At 51.0% G+C, this 10,480-nt stretch overlaps 1 protein-coding gene across 7 annotated transcripts in view; it reads right to left on the bottom strand.

The window, feature by feature from the left end:
• TMCO3 (transmembrane and coiled-coil domains 3) overlaps positions 1-10,480 on the bottom strand; it is a 57,954-nt gene that overhangs the window by 1,422 nt on the left and 46,052 nt on the right. For all 7 annotated transcript variants that reach the window (XM_026008811.2, XM_026008809.2, XM_072761119.1 and 4 more), the window contains 3 exons: positions 6,811-6,961; positions 2,826-2,905; positions 1,473-1,622 (listed from right to left, as the gene is read on the bottom strand). In XM_026008811.2, coding sequence (XP_025864596.1) covers positions 1,473-1,622; positions 2,826-2,905; positions 6,811-6,961 — 381 coding nt within the window. The remainder of the gene's footprint in view (positions 1-1,472; positions 1,623-2,825; positions 2,906-6,810; positions 6,962-10,480) is intronic.

Below are 10,480 nucleotides of genomic sequence, written 5' to 3'. Positions count from 1 at the left end.
AGGCTGTCTCTAAGCTAAAACCATGGGTATGAGCTGGTCCCCACAGTTATGAGGTTATGAGTCTGTGTGGGAAGGGAGTGTGGTCTCCCAGCTGCTGGCACACATGAGATCTCCTGGTAAGCCAGCAGTTCAGAGCTGGAGGTCCAGGCTGCTTCTATGCCACAACCTGACATTTATCCACTGACAACAACAGAGTCCCTTTAATGTCCACCTTGCTTTCACTGAAATGGCAACACTCCACTTTAGTTGTGAAACGTTCCTACTGCTACATCACCATCCTCAGACGGCTCGGGCTAACACTGGCTCTGCTCTAAAGGACCTTAGCTCTTGCCATGGTGGACAACAGACTGTGGCCCCTTGACCTCCGGGTGGGGGGGCCACAGCCAAGCACAAACCTCCTGCTTTTCAAATTTAAAGTGACAACCATGGATCATCAGATGATATTCATTACATTCTAATTCATGACCAGCTTTAAAAGGGCAAATGAACAAAACCAGAGAGGAAGACAAGGCAAGTGCATGGCAGCAGGCATCTGCGCACCTGGCCCCCCATAGAAAGGCTGGCCCAGGATGATCGGACCAGAGACAAAGGAGGAGGCAAGTGGTGCAGGGAGCTCATCTTCCAGGTGCCACACACGCTTAAAACTGTGGTAGAGGAAGGAGGGGCTGATTAAAACAGCCCCAAACTGTTGTATATGTTGATGCGCAGGACAAACCTCTGTGTATCTTTTAAATAGGAAGATTTGCCATCATTTCTATTAAAGGGGGCACCTGGGTGGCTCAGTGGTTGAGCATCTGCCTTCAGCTCAGGGTGTGATTGAGTCCTGCATTGGGCTTCCTGCATGGAGCCTGCTTTTCCCTCTCCCTCTGCCTGTGTCTTTGCCTCTCTCTGTGTGTCTCTCATGAATAAATAAATGAAATCTTAAACAAATAATAATAAAATAAAGGTTAAAAAAAAAGGTTTAATTCCAATCCCTAAAATTTGGAGACATGGTGTCTTTAGAGACACTTGTGCTCACCTTTTACACATTGGCAAATGTCGCAATCTACGTTGTGAGGAAACACCAAGTGAACTAGGGCTTTCACATATAACAACATTCCAGCTTTGCGTTTTAGATGGTGTCGGTGTTCAGACCCCAGCTGCAGTGACTCCACTCACATACACGGTCCCAGGAAGGCTGGGGCTCTCAGCCTGGCTGACAGCCGTGCACAAACTAGCAGGCAAGCTTTAGCATTTAGCATTTTACTTTTTGCCAGAGACACGAGAGTGACCTCACTATTGCTGCCTCAGGGAGCGAGGTGATAGCTTGGGCAGTGTCAACTACTGACTGTCACCCAGACCTCCTCGCCCATATGAGGCAGAGCCCTGGCCCCACACCCACTGTGGGCGGCTGCATGTGGGATGCTCAGATGCCAGGTGGGTATGGAGGCAAGGACTCCCTGAACACATACACAATGTGGGTGCACACTCACCTCCCGAGAGATGATGCCAGCTCGGCGCGCTCTGCTCCCCAGGACAAAAGAGAGCTCGCTGACCTGTGCCAGCCCTGCAGCCACGATCCACTTGACGTACTGACTGCTCTTCGGCAGGAGGAGAGACAAGACCAGGGCTGCCAGAGCAAACTGCGAAAGCAACCGTGTTACTGCCTCCCCCAAGCCTGATAGCCAAGCAGAAAACAGAAGGGAACCCTTGCCTGACACAGGGGACACATGCAGGAGCACCACACGAACACAAGGTGTCCGACAGAAAACCATGCTGAACATCTCAAAGTCCATGTTCAGGTTCACCCACAGATAGCTAAGTTCTGCACAAACTAGGCCCACAGCAGTACATGGCAGGTAGCATGCAAGGACATTTCAGTCTCTAACGAGTCCTATATGTCTCTCACATACGCAGTGTCTAGAGGTGAGCAGCTGGAACTGCCAGGGCAAGTGCAATAGTCATCAGGGATTCTCATTCCTTCCAATAGAAATATTTTAAGTTAGGGGCCTCTGGGCGGCTCAGTTGCTTCAATGTCCAACTCCTGGTTTCCACCCAGGTCATGATCTTGGGGTCGTGAGATCAAGCCCCAAACTGGACTCTGTGCTGGGTGTGGAGACTAGACTGCTAGGGATTCTCTCTTTCCCTCTGCCTCCCCAGCCCCTCCCCTCCCCCCCCAAAAAAGTTAACATTTTAAGGCAGCTTTTATAATTTACGCAGCCAGACAGCTACTAAACAGATAAGCGGACCCTGAAATAAATGTTAACAAGAGCAACTCAAGAATCTGTCGTCATGGGGGATAGTCAGAGGTCAGCAATTCTCTGTGGCTGTTAAATGTACGTCCATGAGGCGCCTGCACAGATATGAGCACTCCATGCCCCGTGCCATACCCCCTGCCCTGGGCATCTTTTCCATTCTTTTATGATAAGCCACTGATTTAGTAGGTAAAAATATTGTAATAATTTCAAGACATATAAACAACAAAATGTATATGTGTGTGCATTGCTAGCAGGGCTTGCGGTTCTGCAGACTCACTCAGGACAAAAGTCTAAGTGCAGGTGCCTTACGGGACATCCAGAAGTGGCTCATTCTGGTCCAGCTTTTCTAACTTCCCATTTCAAACATACCCAATTCTAAGACAAATGAAGGAAAACAAACCCAAAGGCCCCAGTCCCAGCCCTCCCCATCCCAGATCGTTGGGTGGCAGGAGGGGCTCATGGGTAAGTGGTGTTGCTGTAGTTTTGCAGACTCAACATCACTATGGGTAAGAAGGTAGGCTCTGTGACACATTAAGCCAAAAATGCCAGGAATTTTACCAGTCCTGAAGCACCGAGGGGAACCCGTACCTTCATGATCACCACCGACAGAGTGAGGACCATCAGGACGGTGAGCTCATACACCACGAAAGTGGGGAACACGTGAAGGCCTGTTGGGGAAAGCACAGACATGGTCAACTCTTGCAGGATCCCTGCCTCGTCCCCAGTCAGGAGTCTGTGATGTTTGGGCTTCCATACATCCTTCCCACAGGACAAAGGAACCTCGTGAGCTCAACCCCACAGCACCTTGTATTTATGGCTCATGCCGAGTGCCATCCTCCACCAGACTTCACCCCCAGGACTTGGCAAAATCTAACAGCAAACAGCTGCTAACTGATTTTCTTTTGTGAAAACATTCTGTCCAAGATGCATACATCTTCCAGGGCCTGGAATCAAGAGGGAGAAGCCACAGGATAGGAAGCCCAGCCCAGATACTCATGGCTGCTTGCTGCTCTGGCAAACAAAGGAGAACAGTGTCTGCTGGGAGGCTCTGCTTGCTGGGGATGAGGGACAAAGGATGAGGGATGGGTGCTGGTGGGCCCCTCCTCACTTGGTGGCTGGGCAGGACTGGCTGTGCACTCAGTCCCATACCCCTAAGGAGTACAGGGCCGACTAGGCCTCCCCTCCTGAGCACCTGGAGCCCAGGACAATCTCCTCTTCCCTGGAATGTGGCAGCATCCACCCTTCAGGCCCTGGCTCCATTGGGGCCTGCTGATGAGCACTTGCCCTGACCTGCCTGGCAATGTCCCTCTTCCTGGGTCTGAGTCGGCCACCTCTCACACCTGCAGTCTCCCTGAGGAGACTACCTACCAGGGAAGGGCACACCTACCAGGGAAGCCCCTGGCCTCCCTCTCCTCCAGCTTTTTATGGAGTCTTCAACCCCCCAGCCCTCCTGCTGCCATAGGTGCAGACCACCTCTGGCTGCACCTGTGTTCTTCAAACTCTTGTCACTCACAATATGATGTGATCAGCGTGAGGACTGATATGCACACCTCCCCAGAAGACATGTCTGACCTAGCCCATCGCATGGACCAGCTTGGGGTGCGTGGCCCTTGTCTACCCGTTTTCCCACCCAGGCGATGCCAAATGTGTCACTACCTTATTTCAAAGCTCAGGGGCCTCCCCTCTCCCGAGGATAAGCATGCGCCCTTCCTGCCTCGGAGCCTCTGCGGTGACATGATGGCACCACACTCGTGTCCCTGCTCAATGTATGGTGGAGCCTCTGCAGACCACAGGGGCCCTCACCCACGGCAAGCACCAGGCCCAGGCATACAGGACAGACGGCAGAGACCCCTGTGCTGTGAGCAAAGTGCCATGCACCCTGCTCAGGGACAGAGGCAGAACCCACGCTGGCACATCTGACACACAAGCCACCTTGTAGTGTTTCTGCTCATGGTCATTCAGTCATCCTCCTGACAAATACTGAACGTGTCCCTGGAATGGCAGGAGGGGCAATAGGCTCTGGACGACCATGGACCCTGGCGTGCCTCCTGACCTCTCTCTGCAGATGTGAATCTCAGGGATAAATGAGCAAACATGTGTGAAACAGAACAGGGTATGTAGTTGGTCAATCGATACAAGCCCCACAGTCACCTCTCACGCAGGCCCAGTCTCCAGGGCACCTCCAAGAATGAGGAATGGGCGATGCCCACTTCTGAATTCCTCTCTGTGTCCCAAGGAATGAATCCTTGTTGAAAGTTTACAAGAAAAATCAAGTTTGTGGCCTCATTCATAAGAAGAGACAGGGGATGAGTTGTCACGGTGGTCGTGCAGGACGGTGTGGTGGCTGCACAGGCTCGGCTGCCCCCACTGCACTCTGTCTCTGGAGCTGCCACGACCGAGAAGAGGCTACAAGCCCCTGTGACAGCACCTGAGATGGCTTCCAGGGGGGTGCTGAGGGTTACCAAGGCTCACAGGGTGGGTACCTGAGCCAGGGGGACTGGTGTCCTCGTATGAAGGAGACACAGAAGTGCTCTCCTGCTTCCCTACCTCTGTCTCTGTGTGTCTGTCTCTCCATCCTGGTCTCTCTCCTTGAGTTCACTGTGTACTAGGAAAAGCCACACAGGGACCCAGCAGGCAGGCAGCCATCTATCTGCAGGCCAAAAAGAGGCTTCCTCAGCTGCAGCCACCTGGACACTGGCATCTGTTTTGCCAGCCTGAGCCAAGGCTCAAATGCCTCATTACTACAGCACAAAGGAGGGACCCTTGGGGGGCTCACTGAGTGAAGTGTCTGCCTGCAGCTCAGGTCATGATCCTGGGGGTCCCGCAATCAGGTCCCACATCCAGCTCCCTGCCCAGCGGGAAGGCTGCCTCTCCCTCTGCCCCCCCCACCTGCTTGTGCTCTCCCTCAAATAAATAAAATCTTTAAAAAACTGTAGTACAACAGAACGCGTACAGTGTTCTTCCAGTGACCTGGGATTTAGGAAGTCAGCTGCCAGCAGCACTGTGGTGAGGAGAAGAGCCCGTGGCACCCTGGTCTAGCAGGAGGAACATTGGAACTAAATATCTGCAGTGCCAGCTGCCCTCTGAGGGTTGATGCCCACGTTGCTGGATGAGGCAGGATCTCCGCCATCTGAGTCAAGTCCCTGCCCCGATGCCCTCCCAGGCACCTGTGCCAGATGCTGCTGCCTCTGTATTCAGCCAACGGTGGGTGGGGGCCTCCTTCACTCTGGGCCCCAGACTGCCCTTGGCCAGTCACACTGCTCTCAGCGCTCAGAGCTCAGCTAGGCCCTTGGCACTCCCCCATCCCAGGATGGACTGTGGCCAGCAGGCCCTCCATGCAGTCTTAGGCCCTCCGTGGGGCCTGACATGGCGGTGTGTGTGTGTGTGGGGGGGGTGTCAGGGGCCAGTTGATGTGCACATCACTGACGTCCAAGAACGAAGAAAAGGAAAGGCATCATCTCAGACCAGCTCTGTGTTGTCCTGAGCAGTGGGAGAGTCCATGCTGCATGCACACGTTCCGCAGCTGAACTTCCTCTCACATGCTGAGTGTGAAGAACCTAAGTACAAACACGGGTGGCTATCTCCTTGTTAGACATTGTTCTTGGCAGGTGGAGAACCCTCACCTGAAGAAGAGTTAAGGGAACCAGTCTGCCAAATAATGCGTCCATGGGATTTTCATTTCTAACCAGCATACGCTGCAGGCAGCCTTATAAGCAGGACATGAGCCACATGCGTGTCAGCGAGATGGGGCCCCCAGGAGGGAATGTGGCCTGGACCCAGTCGAAGGGAGCTTGCATTTGTGGGCCTCATGGGTCCTTGTCTGGAAGAGTGATGGACGAAAGGTAGCAGGAAAGAAGAGGGATCTGGGGGGCAGGGGGCAGGAGGGACAGAGACAGACCCAGGCACAATGACAGAGGACAAGGACAGGAAGGGGATGGACAGGTAAGGGGGCAGAGGAAGGACACATGTTGGCAAGAAGGTCCTCTCCCAGAATAGTGAGGACACTTGTCACTAAAGCAGCTGCTTCACCGAGTGTCAGGTGGCCCCCCGATTCCTCACTCCACTCTCAGGACCAGCTGCCCTCGTTTCCCTATCAACTTTAAAAGAATGTGCTTTCCGAGGTTCTCCATCTTGCTGTGGCTGCCCTGAGTCCGTGAGTGAGTCAGCATGGTGCAGGAGCTTTCTGGGCAGAAGGCAGCAGCGTGAACAGAACGTGTGGGGCAGAGACCACAGGGGCATTTCCAGAGCACCACACCTCGATGTGGCAGTTTAATTTTTTGGCATCAAAATTAACCTTTCCTCCCAAATGCCTCATTTTGGTGCTGAGTTTAAGTTGCTAATGTGCTGGGCACCTGCGCCTTTCCCGTGGAGTCGAAAGTGGGAGTCGTCCTCCCCCAAGGGCATCTGAGAATCCCCCAGGGCATGGCAGCTGGTCAACAAGTTAATTTCCCCAAGTATAAATCTTCCCTCTTTTTGATGAGATTTCTCTGCTGACCCTATTTTACGGGAACATGTAAATAGGTTGCAGCAAACCCGTGCATCTAACAAATACTGCGTGAACAAGAAACATTACCTATGGATGCAAAGAAGATGATAACCAGGAAGTCACGGATGGGCTCGATGTAAGACATGACCTCCTCGGTGACCATGTGGCCTTGGGAAGAGATGAGTGCCCCAGCCAGGAAGCAGCCCAGCTCCATGGAGATGTCCAGCAGCTCCGTGACCTGGGCGAGAGGGGAGGGCCGCATGTCACTCACAAGTGCCACCAGCGACATCTCTGGCCAGGGGTGGGTTCACACCCAAAGGTGGGTGTGCGGTCACAGCAAAGGCCCATCTCCAAGTCCCCAGAGGAACCTCTGTGGGGACGGGCTGAGACAAGCACAAGGAAGCTAACGTTAGTTGAATTTGTCATACAGGGACAGGAAAAATAATTTAAGATATTTGAAACAATCATTAACATCTTTGAATGACAAGATTTTCCAAAACTTATTTTAAATAGTTGTGATAGATTTTCTTTCCCTTGGCTCAGTGAACAGCCCAACTATGGCACTAAAACTGAAAGCATGTGGAGAAAAAGGACACTCTAGTGAGCGAGGCCTGGCGAGAACAGGACCCCAGAGGAAGCACAAGAGAGTTCAGTGAGCTGGACACAGTACAAGTCAGGATTTACTGGGTTTCTAATAACAGTTGTTAAATGCAAATTCAGGTGAACTTAGTGAGGTGTTACTGACACAAAACAACTTGAAAAGGAGGAGGAAGTAAAACCACACACAGAAGTCAGCAGCCAACAGAATCGTTACAGAAACACGGTTCATAACAGTGCCAAAATACCCCCAGCACCCTAGTCCCCTGAGAGAACACACGACCCTCACGCCAAACACCACAGAGCTCTGCTGAGAATCACACAGAAGAGCTGAGCCGAGCAGAGCATGCTCACAGGCAAAAGGTTTGCAGCAGCAAATGTACAAACTCTCCCTCAACAGGCCCCGGGTCCCTGCAGTGGTGTGTGAACACCCACAACTGGATCCAAAAGCTCATGCAGGTGCCGGCAAGACCATAAGTATAGCTGGACACCCTGGACTGAGAAGGCTACTGCCCACAGTGCTAACCACCTGCAGGAATAGGCAAGTCGGCAGGGGACAGAGCAGAGAGTCAGAAATGCACAGGCACACTCAAGCACTCGTGCTCACTCATGCAAGCACAAGTGCGCCATCACACTATCACATGCACGCTTGCATTCACACACCTCTTGGCTTCTGACAAGGTGACCCCACGCTAAAGTGTGGTGTGGAGAGATGCATGTGGAAACATGGATTCTTGTCCACAGCCCTATGCCATGTGCTCCACCCACCTCCAGATAGACATAGATCTAATGAGAACAGCAAAGCAGGACATGCCAGGAGATGACATGGGTGCCTGTGGATACAGGAAGGGAAAGGTCTACACAGGACATAAAAGTGCTAGTCATACAAAATTTGAAAGACTACATTAAGATAAACAACTTCTGTTAATCAAAAAAATGCCATCAAGAGAGCTAAAAGGCTTCAGACTAGACTGGAAGATATTATCAAGAACATACGGACACAGAACTTCAGCCATAAGGAGCTAAGGACTGAAAGTGCCCCGGCATGGATGGACCTTTACTTTGTACACCAGAGGGGCAGACACAGGCAAGTTGGTGGGAAAGTGAGTGGTTACTACAGGATGGGGGGACAGGGGGGACTTGCTCGTTAGGGGTGTGTGTGACAGAAATGTTCTGAGGGTGGCGACCGTCATGGCACAATGCCGTAAATGTGCTGAAAACCATTGACTTGTATACTCTAAATGGGTTAATGCAGATGATTTTGTTGTAGGAATTTCATTTTAGTAAAAAGATAAAAAGACAAAAAATTTGCCAGAATATATAAAAAAAAATTCCTACAAATGAATAGAGAAATAACCAACTCAATAGGAAAATGACCCAAGGGTCTGACAGGCTGTCCCTGAGGAGCATCCGCATGGCGAAGGAGAGCACGGGACATGGTACTCACCAGGGAGATGCGAGTCAAAGTGCTGACAAGACACTGCTACCACCCAGCAGAGCAGTGGACACAAGAGGGACAGACAGCACCAGGACAGGGGAGGGTGTGGAGAGACCGAGCCCACATGTGACACCAGTATCAATGGGCACAACCTGTTACCGGGAACCACATGCCACCTCAAGCCAGCTCCCATGCGCCCACCAGCTACTTTACTCACAAGAGCCCTGAGTGGGAGCCCACCCTAATATCCAACAACAGAAAGGATGAGTTGTGAGCTGCATGGGACACTGTCATGGCTGCGGTGGAGTGTGAGCTGTGAGACTGTCTGATGTGCAAGATGCCCAGCCCCTAACATGTGTGGTGAACCTAGCAGCTGCTCAGAAAATGCTGTCAAAGAGAGAAAACAGAAACTTTGAATGCAGAACTAGCTTCACTTGTGTAGCCAGTGGAAAGACAGCATGGAAGTCATCCAGACAAGACAATTTGCTGGAGGTCATTTTCAAAGAGTAAAACACTTCAGAATGGATAAAGCAATGGGAAAAAAAAAAATCCAGTCACACACACGAGCAGCTCTGAGCAGAAGCAAATCTTAAGACTTCTCCCAAAATTATAAAATAGTAGGAGGCAATTAAATCATACATAAGGAAGTAGGTGTTGTTAATTTCCTTTAAATTAAAATTAACCTTTTTATTTTGAGGTAAGTGTAGATTCACTTCCACTTGTAAGAAAACTTAGGGGCATCATGTATCCCTTACTATCTCACTAGAGTCAAAGTGCGAGATCACAGCCAGGATATGGACATAACACAGTGAAGACACACAACTTCTAGTCACATGGATTCCCCCCTCCTCTCCCTGCTCCTTAACAACTGGCAACTGGCAACCTTCCCTCCATTTCTGAAATTTTATCATTATAAACGCCACATAAATGGAATTACACAGTATGCAACCCGTGGGACTGGCTTTTCCTGCTTAGGATCATTCTCTAGAGATTCACGTACCAGTTGTTTTAAACCTGGGTGGTCTCTGTGGTGTGGACGGACCACAGCTGGGTGAATCAGGCACCTGCTGAAGGGCATCTGGGTGGTTTTTGGCTGCTATGAATACACTGCTGTAAACATTCACATGTGAGCTTCTGCATGAACCTGAATCTTCACTTCTCTGGGGCTCAAGGGGAGGAGCACAGCTGTGGGGCTATGTGTGGGGCCTAACAGCATTTCCTCCATTCTCTCATGAGAAGTATGTCCTCTAAATAAGGAAAAGGCTGCTTCTTAACCTTCTATTTTAATTTTCAACTTTTTACATTACAGCAAAAGAAGTTACACTGCTGACCAGCTTCCTCATCATGGAATAGAACAGAAAGTTGTTTCAAACTGTTCATCTGATTTCAGGTACAAAGTTGTTTAAAAGTTTGACAAGGTAACACTGGTGATGCTGGGAATCCATGTGGCTCTCAAGGCCACTCAGACTGCCTCCAGTGCCACACTCAAGGTGCCATTTTAGCAAAGTACTTAAGAGTATGGGAGCTGGGGCGCCTGGGGGGCTCCATCAGTGAACACGTCTGCCTTCAGCTCAGGTCATGATCTCAGGGTCCTGGGATCAAGCCCCACATCAGGCTCCCTGCTCAGGAGGGCATCTGCGTCTCCCTCTGCTTCTGCCCCTCCCCACCACTCATTCTCTCTCTCAAATAATACTTTTTTTTTTTTTTTTAAAGTGTGGTAGC

The sequence above is a fragment of the Vulpes vulpes genome, chromosome 6, assembly GCF_048418805.1.
Source record: "Vulpes vulpes isolate BD-2025 chromosome 6, VulVul3, whole genome shotgun sequence".
NCBI lineage: Eukaryota > Metazoa > Chordata > Mammalia > Carnivora > Canidae > Vulpes > Vulpes vulpes.
The sequence above is the reverse complement of the archived record's forward strand: the minus strand, read 5'-3'. Positions and strand labels throughout refer to the sequence as shown.